This window comes from Lacerta agilis, chromosome 14, assembly GCF_009819535.1.
Source record: "Lacerta agilis isolate rLacAgi1 chromosome 14, rLacAgi1.pri, whole genome shotgun sequence".
NCBI classification, from domain to species: domain Eukaryota; kingdom Metazoa; phylum Chordata; class Lepidosauria; order Squamata; family Lacertidae; genus Lacerta; species Lacerta agilis.
Window position 1 is genome coordinate 18095351 of NC_046325.1, and position 20596 is coordinate 18115946.

General features: G+C 45.0%; 1 protein-coding gene across 1 annotated transcript in view; it reads left to right on the top strand.

Moving 5' to 3' along the window:
* ALDH16A1 (aldehyde dehydrogenase 16 family member A1) overlaps nucleotides 1-16418 on the top strand; it is a 45046-nt gene extending 28628 nt beyond the window's left edge. The window contains exons 16-20 of the mRNA XM_033169207.1: nucleotides 2306-2510; nucleotides 3396-3581; nucleotides 12683-12808; nucleotides 15919-16155; nucleotides 16380-16418. Coding sequence (XP_033025098.1) covers nucleotides 2306-2510; nucleotides 3396-3581; nucleotides 12683-12808; nucleotides 15919-16095 — 694 coding nt within the window. The 3' untranslated portion in view covers nucleotides 16096-16155; nucleotides 16380-16418. The remainder of the gene's footprint in view (nucleotides 1-2305; nucleotides 2511-3395; nucleotides 3582-12682; nucleotides 12809-15918; nucleotides 16156-16379) is intronic.
* The last annotated feature ends 4178 nt before the right edge of the window (nucleotides 16419-20596 follow it).

Here is a 20596-nt window from a genome sequence, read left to right on the forward strand (position 1 = left end):
TATCCAGTCCGCCTGACAGGCCCTTGACAACAGCCTGATAGGTTGCAGGGACAAAGGGCATCTTCAGATGCAATGAAAAGGCTTGAGGCACAGGATCTAAGAGTGGAATTAGGAAACTGCTGAGGCTGGTAGTCAATGGGCCTCTGCAGGATGGCGAGATGAAGGGAAAGGGGCATGACAGAGGAGATAATGAAGAAATACAGGCAGGCCTGATTTTTGGTTTAAGGCCGCTTCCCATGGCCTGTGTTTCTTGAGATAAGGCAGCCTCCTTTGGCCTGTATTTGCTGAGCATCAGGCCATCCATGCCACACAGCAAACGTCTTTTGAATCCCCAAGGGACTTCTCAAAATCAGAGTAGTTTTTTTGGGGGGTGGGGGTTGCTGATTTTACAGGAAAGCGTTAAAACTTTCACCAGGCAATGTTGCAAGTAGATATTTGGATCCCGGCCCTTGATCACAATATCATTTCCAGGGTTTTTTTTGGGGGGGGGAGAGTTATCCAGTTCTCCTCCCTTTTAAGACACTATAGGGATTTACAAGGCCTGGCTTCTGACAGATGGGGAGAGACGGCATTTGATGCAAAACGACAAGATGTAGAGGCAGCTGCTAAAGATACAGGCAACTTCGCTTCCTGACGGTGTTGGACAATGACATTAAGCTCAGGGGCTTCCAATTCCACCTTTGCCAGATGTCCACACCCATCTTTTCTGCTATGTCATCTGTGGGAATGCTCTCTCCCCACTTCCACCAGTTGTTTCTGGCGACTCCTCCAGTGTCTGCTGTTGCTCATTTTCCTGCCTTGTTTCTGTTCCCTTGAATGACTTTTCACGTTTTCTCCTCTTTTTTTGAATTATTTTTCTTCGGCGGAGTTTCCTGGAAATCAGCCCACGTCCTTGCCACTGCTCAGCTGTTTTAAGGACAGATCTGCAGCATAAATATAAAATGCATCCGATTCATATTTAAAACACATGATTCCCCCCACCCAAAGAATCCTCGGAACTGCAGTTCTGAGCTGCAATTCCCAGAACACTTAACAAACTACTGTACTGTTCCTAGGATTCTTTGCAGTGGGGGGGAGGGAAGTCATGTGCTTTAAATGTGCCTTGGATGTGTGGATCTGCCCTAAATCTCCCCTGTTTCTGAACAACCTTCTCTACTCCCCCCCCCCGGCTGCCTGTGCTTGTGTTTGTGTGTTGTCTGTGCAAGTGTGAGGTGTCTGCCCACTGCCAGGTCTAGTCATGGCACTTTGGTCCTGCCCACCGTTGGTTCCAAGTTGTAAATCTTGGGTCCAAACTTAAGTCAAATGCACTAATGGGAAAATTAGTGCTGACTTGCGTTAGGTGCCACCCTGAGCACACTTGACTTACACAACATGACTTGCAGAACACAATTTCTCCCTGATGAAGGGAGCAGGGAGGACAGCAGGCGGAGATTCACAGCGGAAGGTGCCATAGCTTAGTGGTACAATGGAACCTCAGAAGTTGGACGTAATCCGTTTCGGAAGGACGTCGACTTCTGAAACCTTCGAATTCCAAGGCGCGGCTTCCGACCCACAAAAAGCCTAGCTGTCAGCCAATCAGAAAAAGTGGCGGAAGGAATTCGAAGGTTTCGGAAGTCGAACGTCCTTCTGAAATGGATTACGTCCATCGGACGTTCGCGTTCCGAGGAACATTAGAAAACCGGAACACTGACTTCTGGGTTTTCGATGTTCGGGAGCTGAAACGTTTGGGAACAGAGTGGTTCAAGAACCAAGGTTCCACTGTAGTGCGAGGACCCGGCCAGTACCCGGTGCCTGTGAAGTTAACTCTCCCCCCCCCCCAAGAAACCAAACAGCACAGGCCTAGCAATAACAGCAACTCTTCCCAGGAAGTCTTGCTCCAGTGAGGCAGTTGCGAGGACTGAAGGTCCCCTGGGTCCTACCCCAGCAATGCTCCTCCGCCTTGTCTCTCTTTGCTCCACCCTCTTCATTCCTCTCTCTGTTCTGGGAGACCAGAGGGGAGGGCAGCTGGTCACAGCAGGAGGGGGAGACTCCTTGGCTTCTTCAGCAGCCTTCACTCATCTCTGCCTTTTTTTGCATCTCTCCCTCTGGCATTTGCCTGGCTCTTGTGGGGGAGCAGCAGAATGTTGGACTAGGTGGGGATCTTCCATCTGATCCAGGAGGAGCTCTTCAGGCATTCTTAGGAAGAGCAACGAGGCCTTCGGTGGTCTCCAAAGTGCACATCGCCAGGAGATGTGAGACCACCAGAACCCACATTTCCTCTACCTGCCCTTTCCCCCCCCATCTAACACGGAGTTGGCCTCCTCAGGTGGGTGAAGCAGACGCCTCATGCCCGGGCGCAGATCTTGTACTACCTGGCTGAGAACCTGGAACTCCGCCGAGCAGAGGTTGCATCGCGGCTGGAGGCGTTGGCCGGTGCCGAGAAAGAGGCGGCTCTGCAGGAGGTGGACCTCTGCGTGCAGCGGCTCTTCTACTGGGCGGCGTACTCTGATAAATACGGCGGAGCTGTGCAGGTGCGAACCGGGCAGGCAGGGCCATAGAGCTGAGCACATGCCATAGGACACTCCCCAACCCCTATAGCTTTTGGGGGGCTTGGCTCTACAAGCTCGGAAAGGTTTGGGAGAAGGGCCACAACTCAGCAGGGAAGCATGGGATTTTTCAAGCAGAAGGTCCCAGCGTCAATTCCTGGCATGTCCCGTTAAAAGGATCAAGCAGCAGGTGATGGGAAAGGCCTTCAGCTGAGATCCTGGATTAGTGAGACACAAAACCTCCTATATCCCAAGGGATGACGCAGCCCAGGCTATGGGTCAGCTGCAGCTCCTTCCAGATGCCAAACAGTTGGATGGCATGTTTTGCACATATTTTTTTGTTTGGGTCACCCTGTGTTTTAGTCTCTTGTCTTTTAATGACCACCATAGGATGTCTGCGCTTAGACAAATTAGAGAGGAAGGCAGACTTTGGGGAGTGGGCTGGATGGTGGGGGGTGTCCACATGGAGCTTCCATTGGAGGTGGGTTTTTATCCCCTTTTACAGTTTATATTAACCCCCCAAACCTCACTCAACACCTTCTGCTGGGGAAACCCAGCCAGATGGGCGGGGTATAAATAAATTGTTGTTGTTGTTGTTGTTGTTGTTGTTGTTATTTTATTATTCTGCTTGCTTCTCTTTTATATGCTTTATTGTTCACTATCACATCTTTACAACACCATCTTACTATCATCAAGTCAAAAACATAATAAAACACATAAAGAATATAACAACTTGCAAACAATAAGTTTCTTCATTAGACTTCCCTTCCATATCTTTTCCTTATTAATAAACCCAATACTTATTACTGCTTCTATCTATTTTTTTCTCTTAACGTATATTATCTACAGAAATTACTCTCTCTGTTGCAGGAAACCTCTTTGTACGGCGCCTCCCTCCTCTTTCGGGAACCTCTCGGTGTCATCGGCATCGCCTGCCCCGATGAACAGCCTCTCCTCGCTTTCGTCAGCTTGCTGGCTCCTGCTGTCGTCCGCGGCAACTGTGTGGTGATGGTCCCCAGCGAGCGGTTCCCATTACTCGCCCTGGATTTCTACCAGGTACGATTCTTTCTCCTTTCTAGCCTACCTTGTAGATCTGGGTGCAGGGGGTCTGAGTCCCAAATGCAGCCCCCCAGGCCTCTCTGCCTGGTCCTTGTGACTTTTGCCAGACCTCAACCCTTACTGGCTCTGCTTAGTACCCTCCTTGAATGTTTTTGCACTGGCTGCTCCATCCACTTTTGTCTCTGGCGCCACCCGCCACTGTCATGTTACCCCAGGAAAGGATTGTGGCCCTCAGGGATGCAAGAGGTTCCTTGTCCCATTTGTAGATCAAATAAAGTGTATCTGTGTGTCCGCTCCATCCATTCAGATGGTCTTTTACGCCAGGGGTCAGCAACCTTTTTCAGCCGTGAGCCAGTCCACTGTCCCTAAGACCATTTGGTGGGCCGGACTATATTTTGGAGGAGGGAAAACGAACAAATTCCTATGCCCCACAAATAACCCAGAGATGCATTTTAAATAAAAGCACACATTCTACTCATGTAAAAACACCAGGCAGGCCCCACAAATAACCCAGAGATGCATTTTAAATAAAAGGACACATTCTACTCATGTAAAAACACACTGATTTCCGGATCGTCCGCGGTCCGGATTGAGAAGGCGATTGGGCTAACAAGCTGTGTGGAAAAGAATTTACGATATAATTACACCCCTGGTCGTTGGTTGCTTCTTTACCTTTATTAGAGACTTAGCCGACTTCTTGGAATGTCTGGAGTGATTTATGACGCAGATTAATTAGAGGTCGCCTGCAGCAGATCGGGCTGTGAACTAAAGTCAGAGAGGGTGGGAAAGCCATAAACTACTTTAAAATATACGGACTTATACATTGACAGGCCCCCACCCTTGGAAAGACTTTGAAGCAGCCAGAATGATAAGATTTTAAGCAAAACACAAAATATGGAATTTATCGAAGTCAAGTTAAGATGGCAGCTGTTGAGATGGGACCTTTGAATTTGAAGCCGAGAGGCACCGCGCCAGGGGGGTAGAAAAAAGTACGGACATAAAATCCACACAGTCATGATGGATTTTGGCTGTTTTATCTCACTTTGCGAAAGTACTCAGTGGCATGAAACAAATTGGAAGAATGATAATATCAGAAAGAAGACGTATGACATCGAGACTATGGAGGCAATGGAATTAAGAGGAGGATCAAAATCCTAACTGTCTGAAGCAAGGGAAGTCTTAAAAAAACTCAATAATTCGGCAATTTATTTGGACTTATTTGGACCAATTGGATTATATGGATCAATTGATATTTATAAATATATGATGTGATTTTTATGATTGGAAAAGTTAATAAAAATGATTTGGCAAAAAAAAAAAGAGAGAGAAGGCGATTGGGCTGCATCCGGCCCACGGGCCTTAGGTTGCCTACCCCTGTTTTATGCAGTGGTCATTTGTTCTCATTGGATTCATTAGCATTTAAGTGCGTAGATCTTAGAACCTTTGGTGTGTGCGCACCAAGATTATTCAAACCAGAGTATCGCTGGGATCTTTCCAGCTGGGATCTTTCCAAGTTTTTAAGGGACAGTGTAAGCATAGCTTCTACATGCACCCCTTTTTCCTTCCCCTATCTGTCATTAATATGATCCCAAATCTCCACTGTAGAGGGGAAGGGTTTAGATTCACCATGTTGCTCATTTTCCTATGCTTTGACTTGGAATATGAATCTCAGCAACTCACTGTACCTACACCAGTACACCAAAGTTTTTCTCTGACTTGGATTTTAATCCGAGCCGGGGAAGATTTCAACTCCCCTCATCATCGTCCCATTAGCTAGATTCCATCCTCCTCCTCCTCCAGCTGCTCACCTTGCTGCGGCTCTGGCAGATATTAACCATAGCTTCTGTTGCGTGGCTTGCTGCATTTGTAGTACAAGATACCAGGAGTCAAGGGCAGGAAGGGGGAGAAAAGGAGAGACCGGCCTCCCATCCTCTTCAGTCAGTAGTAGCAACACCTGAGCAAAGTCCGAGGATGCAGGTGAGAGGAAATCAGACCGCATTGCACTTCCAGGGATGTCATTTTCAGGGCAATGGCATCCACTTTTTCGTTCAGCTGGACGATGGAGGTTTCTCTTTGTCCCATTTGCCTGGGGATTTCTCGCACGGTTCCCTTTTTAAAGAACTTCTGGCATGAACAGAGGCAAGTGTGGCTTCTGTGGTCCCCATGAAGGAATGCAAATTCCCTCACTTGGGGAAACCCGAAGTCTGCCCTCTATAAGTTGCATAACTGAAGACGGTTGCAGACATGTACTTGGCTCTGATATGGGGGGGGGATAATTCAGCTTTTCCAGAGAGGTGCATTTTTTTTCTGTTTTGCAAAGAAATGAATAAAAAGGGGGAAATGGAAAAAGGTCTTGCTTAGCCACTTCAGTCAAACGTGATTTGCTAACTGGAAGACAAGAGATGAATATAACACCTCTTCATGAATTTTTCACTTTAGGGGAAAGAAGAAGCTTTCTCGGTTTCTCTTCCCCACCAGCCTCATTCACAAATGGTGGTGCTTTGGGGATGAAGAATGGAGGAAGTTTGGGGAGGTCATGGGACCCTCCCTTCATTTTCCTGCTTGAATAAGCATAATTTTCAAGACTGGAAACGAAAGCTTCCTGTTTTCATCCCTTCTGTTCCTAATGCAGTTGTTTTGTGCTCTAAATCAGGGGTCCCCAAACTAAGGCCCAGGGGCCGGATGTGGCCCAATCGCCTTCTAAATGCAGCCCGCGGACGTCTGGGAATCAGCGTGTTTTTACATGAGTAGAATGTGTCCTTTTATTTAAAATGCATCTCTGGGTTATTTGTGGGACATAGGAATTCGTTCATATATTTTTTTTCAAAATATAGTCCCTCACAAGGTCTGAGGGACAGTGGACCGGCCCCCTGCTGAAAAAGTTCGCTGACCCCTGTTCTAGACTCTTCTCCCATGTACAAAATGCAGCCTAAATGTCCTCTTTATTTTTTAAAAAATTGGGAGTGGGAAAATTTTATTTGATAGTTTAATACGTTGTAAACCACTTTTGAGGTTTCTTTCTTAAAAAAATATAAAGTGGTGTACAAATGAAATAATTATTAATAATAATATACAGAACTTGGCTTCGCAACAGTGCAGCTTGGTGAGGTTAGGCATGTATCACGTATAGTTGTCCAGGGAATGAACTCCTCCAATGAAACATTCCCAGGGGACGGGGGGCAATGTTAGTTCAGGGAATATGATGAAAGTTTCTATAAAATGTAGGCACAGCATGAAGAAAGTGGTTTAGGCAAAAACCGCTCTTGGAATGACTCAGACACGCAAGAGGGCAGCAGCAGCAGCCCCCAGTGAAACAGACAAGGGGAAAGTTCAGGGCAGGCAAAAGGAAGTTCATGCTTACATATTATGGGATTAATTTGTGGAATTCTCTGCCGGAAGGTAAAAGTGATGGCTGCAGGCGTAGGCAGCTATTGAAGGAGATTAGGCAGTTTCATGGAGGGTGTCAGTGCATCTGTGGTTTTCCAGGGACCGTTCAGGTTGCAGCAGCTACAGCATCTGGGACAGGTGTCTGCCCAGCCTCTGCTTAAATACAAGTGAAACTCGAAAAATTAGAATATCATGGAAAAGTCCATTTATGTAAGCAATTGTTTTCATTAGCTACTGGAGTTTAATATATGAGATAGACTCATGACATGCAAAGCGAGATATGTCAAGCCTTTGCTTGTTAAAATTGTGATGATTATGGCGTGCAGCTGATGAAAACCCCAAAGTTGAAATTGTTAATTTGGGGTTCTCATCAGCTGTATGCCATAATCATCACAATTATAACAAATAAAGGCTTGACATGACTCACTTTGCATGTCATGAGTCTATCTCATATATTAGTTTACCTTTTAAGTTGAATTACTGAAAGAAATGAACCTTTCCACGATATTCTAATTTTTCGAGTTTCACCTGTATTTCTAGTGAAAAGAGAGCCCATTGCCTTCCACGGCAGCCTCTCCTGAAAGTAGGAATAAATATATCCTAACAACATTCATTGAGGTCGTTTTGGTTTTGGTTTGGAGTGGAGAATATTATTACTAATATCAGTACTACACTGTAAATACATGAATACAAGTCATTAACAAAAGGAAACAAGCTGTTACCTCCGTATGTGGTACTTTTACGTAAAAAGAAACGTCCAACACGCAAACACTTCAGTAGCAAGGGCATACGGTGAATTGGCCCGTTATTCATGGATAAATAACGATATAGTAGAATAATAGATTTGTCGAGTTGGAAGGGACCCAAAGTTTCATCTAGTCCAGCCCCCTGCAATGCAAGTCCCTGCAATATGATTAGTGATCCAATTAAGTAGTTAATATTGTTATTGGTACTCTGTCTGTTTACCTGTACTTGAGCTTAAGTGTTAAATGAATTGGACCAGCAGACATCCCATTATCTGCATTTCATCCATTCATTCATTTTACTTGCGTGCCCTTTTTCCACCCAGAAACTCATTCTCAAAGCGGCTTACAACCAAGAAACAGGGGATTAATTTCAAGCAAATCCTATGAAAACAATTTCATAAGAAGATAGGAAAACATAGCAACAATTTCATAACATAGCACAACAGTAGCAATTCCATAATAACATAACAAAACAATAGCAAATATAATAACATACAGAAACCGCATTCCAATACAATATAACAAGATTACTTAAGCAGCGGTCAAGTTGCTTGCGGGGTGAGAGGGAACCGACAACAATAGCGTTCCACAATGGCGGCCTTTCCCCACTTCTGTTTTTTCCTTTGGGTATGTTGATCAGGATACCAGTCTGATTCGGTGTGCGGATTTGAGTTTCGTTGCAATTTTTTATGTTCTCGATTTCTTCTTCACGGCCCACTTTCAGATTCTAGGAAAAGAAAGAATCTCCTCTCTGGCATTTATGAAAGCAGCCAAAGCGGAAACCACGCTCTCCTCTTTGGCAGATGTTGTATATGCATTTTCAGAATTTGTCTCACCAAGGATTGCAAAATATAGTGCCGAGCCCAGAGTGTTTTGTCCCAATTTAGTCAAGGAATGTGGAGGAGCCTTTCTGTGAGACTCTCCATCTATTTGACCAGGCAAAGCAAAGAGAGAGAGAGAGAGAGAGAGAAGGTTGTATCTGATGCTTGTCCTGCTTAGACCCATTGGAACGAATTGGCATGATTAACTAAAGTTTATGAACTTCAGTGGGTCTGCTCTGCATAAGGCAAGAACACCGCAACCCAGTGGGTTCACCAGGCTGGTTCTAGGAGCATGGCAGAGCAGGAGCTAAAATGACGGCTCTTCATCTTCATCATGTTTTAACCCCCCAGCCTTATTACTTCAGCCTAGAGGAGAGGATGACACAAGAAACCAGTCAGGTTTAGATCAGGGCTTATAAGAGTAATATAAACTTAATATCTTACCATACTTCTCTAAAGTAAACTTGTTAAACTACTGTATCTACTGTAATAAAAGACCTGGAAGTCACAGCACTGAGTTCCTGTCTGTATAATAGGTTCAAAAAGAAAGCAGCGTGTGCTACAGCCCTACCTATCCCAAAACTATCAGCCCACCTCTTCAGTAACTCCAGGGTTGCCATACGTGTGGAATTTCCCAGACATAGCCTGAATACTACAGTTGGAAGCAGCGCCTGGGCGGAAAGCACCAAAAATCCGGACGTATGGCAACCGAAGTGTAGATTTTGGTGCATGTCCTTAAAAATAGATCAAACTTTGTTTATTCAGATCTTGCCAAAAAAGCTCAACAACTTTGGCTAATATTTTTTTAAAAGCTCAACTTTGGCCAAAACAACAACAACCACCCTAAGCAACTCATCATGGACACCATTTCCATTTGATCTATGTGACTTGGTGGTTCTGCTTCATCGCCATTGTTTAGTATACTTTTAATATGAATTAATATGCTTTCGAATTATGGTGCTGGAGGAGACTCTTGAGAGTCCCATGGACTGCAAGAAGATCAAGCCTATCCATTCTTAAGGAAATCAGCCCTGTGTGCTCACTGGAAGGGCAGATCCTGAAGCTGAGGCGCCAATACTTTGGCCACCTCATGAGAAGAGAAGAAGACTCCCTGGAAAAGACCCTGATGTTGGGAAAGATTGAGGGCACAAGGAGAAGGGGACGACAGAGGACGAGATGGTTGGACAGTGTTATAGAAGCTACCAACCTGAGTCTGACCAAACTGTGGGAGGCAGTGGAAGACAGGAGTGCCTGGTGTGCTCTGGTCCATGCGGTCATAAAGAGCAGGACACGACTAAACAACAATATGAAGAGGCACCAGGAATGATAGCTATTAGCAGCTTGAGAAAGAAAAGAGAGTAACTTCCTGAATCTGCACCACAGATTCCTTATCCATGTAGCCTAGTGCCCATTTGTCAGAGAAACCTAAAACTATTAGCCTTTAAAGTACCACAATCCACATATATAAATTGGGAGGCGAGAGCAGAGCTGCACGACCAGCTTCCTACTTTGCCACACGTGTGAATGCACCCCCTCAGGAAAGTAAGGATACTGCAAAACATTTTGTAGCCGGGGCAACCAATGGCTCTTTAGCATAGAAAGCTGTGTAGTTGAAAACATCAAGGATGACAGCTGCAATGGCAACTGGTTTGAGAACGGGCAGAAAGATAAAATAAGTCTTTCCCCAAGGAGACACAGGGAGTTTCTCCAATTCCCCGCACAGACTCTTCAAGAGGTTCTTGTCAGCAATGCAACCTCCTTTTCGTCATTGATGCATGAATGTATCGCCACGTAGTTTGAAATTATCTGTTACTGTCAATCTTTCAACCACTAGGATTAATTCAACAACTCGAGGGGGAAATCAGTCTTCTCCTTGTCAAGAACTTGGGGCCTCTTGAGCAGCAGGTGCTCAGAATCACAAACAAGCTATAACTCCCCCTCAATTATTATTTTTAAAATCTATTTGTACTACAGGCAACTCCCCATTTACGTTACGTTCCAGGCCTCCATGTGTGCCAGTGAAGTGCGCATAAATGGGGAGCACCTAGTGGCTTGCGAGGAGACCCTCCCTGGAACCCGAAGAGGACATCTTTGGACTCCAGGGAGGGTGTCCTCATAAGCCATGAGGACTCTCCAGACTTAATCAAGTTTATAATACTGGCAGCTCAACAGGTAATAGTGAAGAATTCAAAGGTGGCTGGCTGCTTAATCCCAAATCAGTGGTATTGGGAATTATGGCAGAGAGCAATTGTTGGAACACAGCATTCATTCAATCAAGGGCATGGCAAATAATTTAGATTTTTACATGTTATGGCATGGCTTCATAACCTACTAAGTGTGAGGGACCTCTCAGATGTTGCTAAACTGCTGCTTCCACCAGCCTTTTCCACTGGCTATGCTCGCTGGGTTTGCAGGGATTTGTAGTTCAACATCTAGCAGGCCAAATGTTCCCCACACCTGACCTGAGGAAGGACTATCAAATCCCTTCTAAAACCTTTATTTGACTGCAGAAGTCCATCTGGAAGAGTAACTGCCTATCTGCACAGTGTGGACAAAAATTGTACAGAAAGAATGTCAGGCAGAGGCAAGATGGGAAAGAGAAATGAACACAGAACTTAAAACTATTGCTATATATTGCTGCGTAAAAGCCTCTAAGCCAGGCATAGGCAAACTTGGCCCTCCAGATGTTTTGAGACTACAGTTCCCATCATCCCTGGCCACTGGTCCTGTTAGCTAGGGGTGATGGGAATTGTAGTCCCAAAACATCTTGAGGGCCGAGTTTGCCTATCCCTGCTGTAAGCAATGGCTTGCAGCTTTCTGTTCTCTGTTGTTTGGTGTTCATTTTTATTACTCTAATAAAAAAAATGTGTTTATACAAAAAATCTGGCAGGGAGTTGCAATTTTCCCCTTGAGAGAACTAAAGGCTTTTAATAACAAGTGATTTCAAAATTACGCAGTGACTAATTCATAAATCACTATCACAAATAGCTTGTAAAATTGCTGGCAGGAACCTTTTGGGATTCTCTCTCTCTTATCCCACTTTAACAGTCATGGCTCCCCACCCTTCAAAAAGCAATAATAAATCCTGGAACTGTAGTTTTGTGAAGGGTCTTCTAGCAATTCTGAGCACCCTGAACAAACTACATTTCCCACGATTCTCCACGGAAAGCCACGATTGTTAAAAGGATACAAGTGTGCTTTAAATTTAGCCCAGGTTTCCTTTTACTGCTGCCTGGTAAGGAAAATGCAATGATTTCCCCATGAAAGAACATGTAGCTGTCATTATTCAGAAGCAAGAGCAGCCTGCAATGTTCAGGCATTGAATCCCCAACTACTTTTACATGGAATGAAAAGGAGCACACATATATCTGTGGGACTGCGTGCTTCTGGAGGGGGTGGTGTTTGCCCAATAGTGCAGTGTCTGGGTTTTTGGTTTTGTATATTTTCTGACAGATGGGGTAAGTGGAGGCAGCTGGTAACATGCAGTTGAATGTCAATGCCCCAGATTTCTCTGTGCTGTTCTTTTCCCACACAAGATCTGAAAAGTTACATTATTCCTCAAATGACAATGCGCATTCTGCACAATCCATTCTCTTCTGTGGCACACCTGAAGTATTCCAACATGTTTTGGATCTCTCCCAGTAGTTCTCTGGGACCCAAATGGGACAAAAAAGTGTGCAATTTAGAACTTCAAACTCTTACACCAGCCAGAAGATTTTGGAGCTGTAGCCTAACAAAAGAAATTTCAGGCAATTTTGTATAGAACCCAAGGACAAGGGGGTTATTGCATTATTTAAAAAAACAAAAACCAGAATTTACATAATCCTTGGTGTGTTACCAATAAACCCATATTTTAAAATGTCTTTCCAGTTTGCCTCATAGCCTATATGGGACCTTTGAAGTCTTGCCTCCCAAGATTTATTTTGGTGCAGACCAGTATAATGGTGTAGTCAGGAAATAGTTGCAGAGGCAATACAGGGCACAGCTATTAATTGAAGAAAACAACAACTGCGTTAGCAGGTGTCATCCAGGCTACAATGAACTAACCTCCCAGGCTCTAGTCATATGACCAGAATTCTCTAGGAGTTTGTCTTAAAGTGCCAGTCACCTGTGCAACAAATGGCGTCCATCTCTTCTCTATCAGGTACTAGACACTTCGGACGTCCCTGGTGGAGTGGTGAACATCATCTCTGGCAACCGGGACCATTTGAGCCGGGCCTTAGCCGAACACCAAGATGTGCAAGCTGTGTGGTACTTTGGCTCTAAGGAGGTGAGTATTGCTTCCTGAGAATCTCTGCTTTTGTTCTGTATAAATAAAGCAAGTTCCAGATCTTTACATATGCAATAGTACACCTTCTTCCCTCAGGAAATGAAGTCATCATCAAGGCTGTACGTACTTATTTCTGCACCATGAAGAGGTGAATTCTGTGCCCTGTAAAAAAGCACACATGCATGGTTTCTCAAGTTGCATGAAGCTCTGCATTTTTAGTATAAAGGGGCAATATCAGAGTGGTATTAGCACATGTTCAATCGCTGGCATCTACTGGGTTAGAAAACACCCCATACCTTGCACAGCTGTTGCCAGTCTGTGTAGGCATTGCTGAGCCAGGTGGACTTGGTATGCCCTAGCTGGCCAGTTAGCTCAGTTGGTTAGAGCATGGTGCTGATAACGCCAAGGTTTCAGGTTCAATCCCTGTATAGAACAGTTGCATATTCCTGCATTGCAGGACTAGATGTTCCTCAGGGTCCCCTTCCAACTCTAGGATTCTATGATTACCATCTTCATGAAAGGTAGCATTGAATAAGGTCTCCGGCGCTCACCAACACTGGGGCAGGGTGCGAATCAATAGGAAATGAGTTCCAATGTTCTGGGGCCACCACCGAGAAGGCCCAGTTTTTTGTGTGTAGGTCAACCTAACCGATATTTTGAGGCGGAAACTCAAGGCCCACCAAAGCAGAACTTAGGCTGGTGCAGGACTATATGACTGAAAATGGTCCTTTAAATAACTTTGCCCCAAGCTCTTTAGGACTCCGAACATTTAAAGGAAGCTTTGCCGGCAGTCAACACAGCCGCCACAGCTTCAGAGTTATGTTTCAGACATCTGGCTTCCCCCAGCATCCAGCAGGCCAAATTTTGTGCCAGCTGCAATTTACAGCCCCTCAGAGCTAAGCCCATGTGAAAATACTGGTTTATAGAAAGTAGAAAAGTCAGGAGTTACCTTGGAGCAAATGTTTAGAAAAAATTTTCTATATATAGCTGACAGACAATGAATTGGAAGTTACCCCTTCCTTTTTCCCATTCTTTTTTGCTTTGTATACGTAACTCTGTTTCCTTATTTTATTTCACTTTTCACAAGTTTTAAACCTTTTCTTCCTCTTTCTTTATCCTTACTTGTTTTTAAGCATCAGAAAAGGATATTTTGTACTAAATTGTGTGTGTGTGTGTGTGTGGACTTAATAAACTTGCAATAATATTAGAGCCAGCCCCAGGTGAAGTCCATTCCAGTAGCCTAGTTTTGGAGCTAATGGCACAGCCTTCTTCTGCTCCAGCTGCAGTGGTCTGACTGACCCCCAAAGGGTCACTCCTCCACTGTCTTCTGAGACAGGCGGATGCATCTGAAGGCAGCCCTGTTTAGGGAAGTTTTTAATATTTAATTCTGTATTGTTTTTAACACTTGATTGGGAGCCGCCCAGAGTGGCTGGGGAAACTCAGCCAGATGGGCGGGGTACAAATAATAAATTATTATTATTATTATTATTATTATTATTATTATTATTATTATTATTATTATTATTATTATTATTATTCTAAGAGTGAGCCCAACTGCTCCAGATAGGATTGCGACTGGTGTACAAGCTTGAACTCGTAGAAAGTGTTCCTGCCTATAGCTGCTACCTGCGACTCACTAGATGAGGATGAATCCAGGAGTCCCTCCCAAGCTACCAGGCAGATTAATTTTCAGCTTCTCTTCCTACCTAGAAGTATACTGGCACATCTCAACCTCAATCAGTAGCTGTGTTTACATCATATATTTAAAGCACATTTCCCCTCCTTCCAGGAACTGTAGTTTGTTCAGGGTGCTGGGAATTGTAGCTCTGTGAGAAGTAATCTACAGTTCCCAGTATTTTTGGTGGGGTGGTATATGCTTCAGATGTATGGTTAGTACGCAGCCAGTGTTTCTCATCTGTAGAAAGTCTGAGTACGGATTGTCTGCTTCCAAGAAATCTGCTTCTTCTGCATTCCTGTCTCAATACACAGAAGTGTGTCAGGGAAAATTTAGCAGGGTTACAGGACTCTCTGGAATGGGTTTTTTTTTTTATTTAAGCCAGAGCCTGTTAAGTTGTCTAGGCTCAACCTGAAAAGCAATTTTATTTTGTCCACCAATGGCCCCTACCTAGCTTTAATTAAGGTGCAGCCAAAAGAGAGAGAGAGAGATTACTGCCTGCAGGCTTCGCATGAAAGGGAAACCATGTGTGAAGAAAAAGAAGGTTATGTAACATTGCTTAATGATTAGTGAGGCCTTTATGGGACTTTACGAATTGCCTTTATTATTCAAGCCTGGCAATCAACTGTGTTTGGGTGAGATAATGGTTCTGGAAAATACAAATATCTCTAAGAGCAGTAACAACTTTGTATTCTCCAGAACCATCCCTATTCTCCCAGGAGCAGTCTGGAGGCCAAAAGTACATTTTACCTCACCCGAACGCAGTTTGTCATGGTTTCCTCAGGGAGAAAACCGGCAGTGGCAGACAAACGTCTCTGAAAGACACCATGCCTGCCACCACGGGTGTTACACTGAGATCCTCGGATGCGGCACTTCTGGTGGTTCCCCACTCCCCTGAGGTTTGGCTTTAGTGTGGCAGGCCTTGCCCTGTGGAACTCCCAGCCTGTATTGATTTAGCAGAAACCACCCCTTTCCTCCTTTTATACATCTTCTGAAAACTGTACTGTTTAGATAGGCCTTCACAATCTGAAATTTTCTTTTGACCAACCAGTATTTCCTGATGTTTTCCTGATGTTTCTACTGTGTTTTATAGATGTTTATGGACTGATTTTTTGGATTTTTTTATGTGTTGTGAACCACCTTGATATATATATACAATGAAAGCACAGATTATAAAATTTCCAATTAATAAATATTTTAATAATAATAATAATAATAATAATAATAATAATAATAATAGGCATAATAATACAATTTATAATAATTTATTATTTGTACCCCACCCATCTGGCTGGGTTTCCCCAGCCACTCTGGGCGGCTTCCAACAGATATTAGGATACATTAAAATGTCACAGATTAAAAACTTCCCTGAACAGGGAAGTTTCATTTATTAGACGTTATCATTCATTTCGTTTTTATTTCCCCTTCTGCCTAGGGTTCTGCACTTGTTGAATGGGCCTCGGCTGGGAACCTGAAGAGGACCTGGGTGACTTATGGAGCGGAGGAGCGTTGCTGGGCTGACCCACAAGAGGGGGCTGGGGAAGAGTTTCTCTACCAGGCCACGCAGTGTAAAAGCGTTTGGATGCCGATGGGCGATATATTTGCCAACTGAGCCTCTGGATCAGTGGGGCTGAACTGAAAAGCAATCAGGGTTGGGAAACATTGAGATTGAGAATAAAGCAGTGTTTTTCAACCACTGTTCCGTGGCACACTAGTGTGCCGCGAGATGTTGCCTGGTGTGCCGTGGGAAAAATTGAAAAATTCAAGATAATTACTTTATATATAGTCAATATAGGCACAGAGTTAATTTTTTAAACATTTTCTAATGGTGGTGTGCCTCGTGATTTTTTTCATGAAACAAGTGTGCCTTTGCCCAAAAAAGGTTGAAAAACACTGGAATAAAGATTGTTTGGTAGTTTTTTATATATAAGAAAACCCCTCTGCTGTGGAAATGTTTCTATATTTATAGCTGGTTGAGTCTGTTCCTTATCCAGGAGAATCAATGGTTGCCATTTTCCCTTGTCCCATTCACAATGCTCCACTCCCTTCCAATGAAACCAGCCCCCTGCCCTGCCATGTAGGGATTAGATCAAGGGTTCAGAACTGGGTGTGGGCCAAATCCTTATCTCCCCTCCACCAAGCCCTGCAGACTAGGCAAGGATGCTCACCTGGCAGCCATGAATATCACAGAGACATCAGGCAACTCATTTTTACTCCACGTGATGCTCTGAAGCCCTGACAATCAGGTGACAGGCAGGTTGGTGTGGCTTGGCCAAAAGAGCTTCACAGGCCAGAGGTCCCCCCCTGCAGTGGTTAAACCAGGGATGGGGAACCTGTGGCACTCCAAATGTTGCTAGACCAGCATGGCTGATGGTCAGAGAGGATGGGAGTTGTAGTACTGCATCTGGAAGGCCACAGGTTTCCCACCAGAGTTAGGCAGATCACTCTTTATTTCCGCTGAGTGTGGTTAGGAGGCCCCTATTCCCCTTGCAGAGCTACAGTTCCCAGAGTGGTTTAACGAGCAATCCCTCTTCACAAGGAACCTTGCGGGGGCAGCCCATCTGCCCATCACCTGAAACATTGTGATGTCAAGGGATGCTGCACTTGGAAGCCCCGCTTGTTGGGACTTCAAAGCGCAGAGAGCAGCGTTGTTGCAAAGCTCACAGACAATTGCACCTTTAACCTTCTGGTTTTTCAGAGGTCGAAAGGGGAGCAGTACAAAGGTGTTTCAGAGCATTGGGTAGAGAACTGTTCTCCCTACCCCACCACTCCTTGAGCAAGGCACTTTCCCATTGTTTTTTCATGATTTTTTAATTTTCAAATTGCCAACTGAAAAGGAAAGCAGAAAACCAAACTTGGACTGTGAAAATGAAAAACAGAGGGGAGGAATTGCCAGATAATTCTTCCCCCGAGCCAAGATTTAAGTGTTCCTTGGTGTGGGTGAGGAACCCCCATCATGCCAGCTGTTGTCCGACTCCATCTCCTCCTTTGGCATGGCACTGCTCACAGTCTGAGGCTCATTCTGCTCATGTTCTCATTTGCAGAGTCCCCGATCAATTTTGGAGCCTGATTGGAGGGAAAAACACCGCCGCCCCACTGTTGAGGTTTTCTGATGCTTTGCCATTGGGGTGGGAGATGGTAGTGATGTGATATTAATCAGAAGAGGCCGTGGTATTTTCAAACACTTGCTCTGAAGAGATAAAGGTCAGAAGGATGGTGGGTTGAGGTGGGGAAAAACAATTTCTGAGAGGCGTTCTCTGCGAGTCAGAAATGGAAAGTCACTTGTCCTTTTCTGCAGCCTGTGTTGAGGTCTCATGCAAAGGTTTGGTGAGGCGGTTGAGAGAGAGAGAAAGAGAGAGAGAGGCGGCATGCAGCGGTTAGGCCATTAGGCTTAAAGGTGAGAGGCCTGGGTGTAAATCTCCCACTCAGCCATGAAACTCATTGGAACATCATACGCAAGTTGTCGCTTATCTGTCTGACCTAATGCGGTTGGAGGGAGGCAGTAATTCTTCTGAATATCAGTTGCTGGAAACCACAAGAGGGGAGAGTGCTTTGGGGTCCCACTTGTGGGTTTCCCCGGGCATCTGGTTGGCCACTGTGGGAATAGGATGTGGGACTAGATTGGTTACTGGCCTGATCCAGCAGCCTCTTATGTTTGTTATGATGGGGTTCTTGTGGGGATAAGACTGGACACACAATGATACGGTCCATGAGCTCCTTAGAGGGAGGGCGAGATACAAACTGTTATGAAAGTAATTGAATCTAGCACAACTGTTAGAAACTTGGATGCCTAAGGTTGGAAAAGCGTCCAGTTTGGAAGACTGGAGGGATCCTACACGCAACTGTTGCCGCAAATGACCTTAAGAGATCGAAGAACTGAGCCCAAAACATATCAAAATGAATTTCAACAGGGACAAAAGCAAAGTTATACACTTAATCAGAAAGAACCAGGTGCACATATATAATAATAATTTATTTTTTTTATTTGCACCCCGCCCATCTGGCTGGGTTTCCCCAGCCACTCTGGGCGGCTTCCAACAAAGATTAAAAATACATTAAAATGTCACACATTAAAAACTTCCCGAAACAGGGCTGCCTTCAGATGTCTTCTAAATGTCAGGTAGTTATTCATCTCTTTGACATCTGATGGGAGGGCGTTCCACAGGGTGGGCGCCACTACCGAGAAGGCCCTCTGCCTAGTTCCCTGTAGCTTTGCTTCTCGCAGTGAGGGAGCCGCCAGAAGGTCCTCGGTGCTGGGCCGACACCCGGTTTGCCAGTAGTACATGTAAAAAGGATCTAGGGGGTCTTAACATGACTCAGTGGTGTGATGCAGGCGCAAAAAAAAAAAAAGCTAGTGTTCTAGGCTGCAACAGCAAATGTGTCCAGATCAAGGAAATAATAGTCCCACTCTATTCTGCCTTTGTCAGACCACACCTGGAGTGCTGTGTCCAGTTCTGGGTGCCACAACTTAAGAAGGATGTTGACAAGCTGGGATGTGTGCAAAGGAGGGCAACCAAGATGACAAAGGGTCTGGAAACCAAGCCTGTTGAGGAACGGTTGAGAGAACTGGGTATGTTTAGCCTAGGGGAAAAGGAGACTGAGAGGAAATATGATGGGCTCCTTCAAATATCTAAAGAACTGTCACATGGAGGATGGAACAAGCTAGATGGGTCCAGAAGCTAGGACCCAAATCGATGACATCAGTTTACAACAAAGGAGATTCCAACTAAACATCAGGAAGAACTTTCTAACAGTAAGCGCTGTTTGACAGTGGAACAGACTCCTACAAGAGGCGGCGGACTCTCTTTCCTTGGAGGTTTTTAAGCAGAGCTTGGATGGCCATCTGTCATGGATGCTTTAGCTGAGATTCCTGCATTGCAGGGGGTAGGACTAGATGAGTTTCAGGGTCCCTTCCAACTCTGCGATTCTAGAGGCATTGGACCCAAAAACGCTTTCGCAAACTATTTTCCGACTGTTGGAGCTGGCCCTGCCTGGCTTTGTGGTTTTTCAGACGTCCACCCTGGGACACCAGCTGGGGAGAGGGGATTGACGACCCACCTCCAATTTTTTTTCAAGTAGATCCTGCGGCAAAGTGAGCCTGTCTCCACCCAGTGGAAGAAGAAGCTGCTCACTCAGCCGCCCTACAGCTGGGAGGGGGGGAGGCAGCAGGCAGAGTGTTTTGGGTAGAGCGGAGCCTGTGCACACCCAAGCCACTGTGTCTCTCCCAGGAGAAAGATGCGTGGCTGGGTGCGCTGCAGGCCCCATGGTGAGTGACACCCGGGGCAGACTGCACCCCCTTCCTCTGCCCCTGCCTCCACCTCACCCTGTTCTGAAGGGAAGAAGCAGTATATGCCTCTCACCCTGGATGGAATGAGGAACAACATTTGAAGCCAGAAAAGAGCTGGTCACAATTACTGATTTCTAGAGAGGAGAAATGAACCATAGGGAAGGAAATTGTTGGAACCATCTACATAGAATCACAGAGTTGAAAGAGACCACAAGGGCCATCCAGTCCAACCCCCTGCCAAGCAGGAAACATAAGTGTTAACCAGCCGGAACAGCTGTGTTTTCAGCCATCTATACCTATGATCAATATTCCATTGCATTGGGCTTTCTTTAAAGCTGGACTTTCCAAGCACTGCTGGGGTGTGGGATTCGAACAGGGAAAACATGGGAGGAACATCTTTTATGAGCACACCTTGCATATGTGAGAAGAGGGAGTGACTAAAATGGGGCTATTTCCACGGAATAGAAGCAGCCTGAGACTTGGCTGTGCTGTGGATGGGACCGAAATTAGTGGGAACCTTGAGAGTGAAAGTGACCAGGTTATGCTGGGATTTGTAGTGTTATGTAAACCTCAGATTTCAGGACAGTTGATTTTAATAAACTCCGATAAATGATTATCATGATGATTCCCATGGCTTGATAATCCTGGTTGGCAACACAGAGTCCACGACAAGCAGGAGAAACTCAAAAAGGAGTTACTAAACAGGGCAGAATTTTTAAAGGCAATTCTACCCAATTCTTGTTCTCTAAACAACACAGAAACAAAGATGCAGCCTTCCTTCGAAATTCACACTTCGGATTTTGCAACACAGTTCTCAATTCGCACA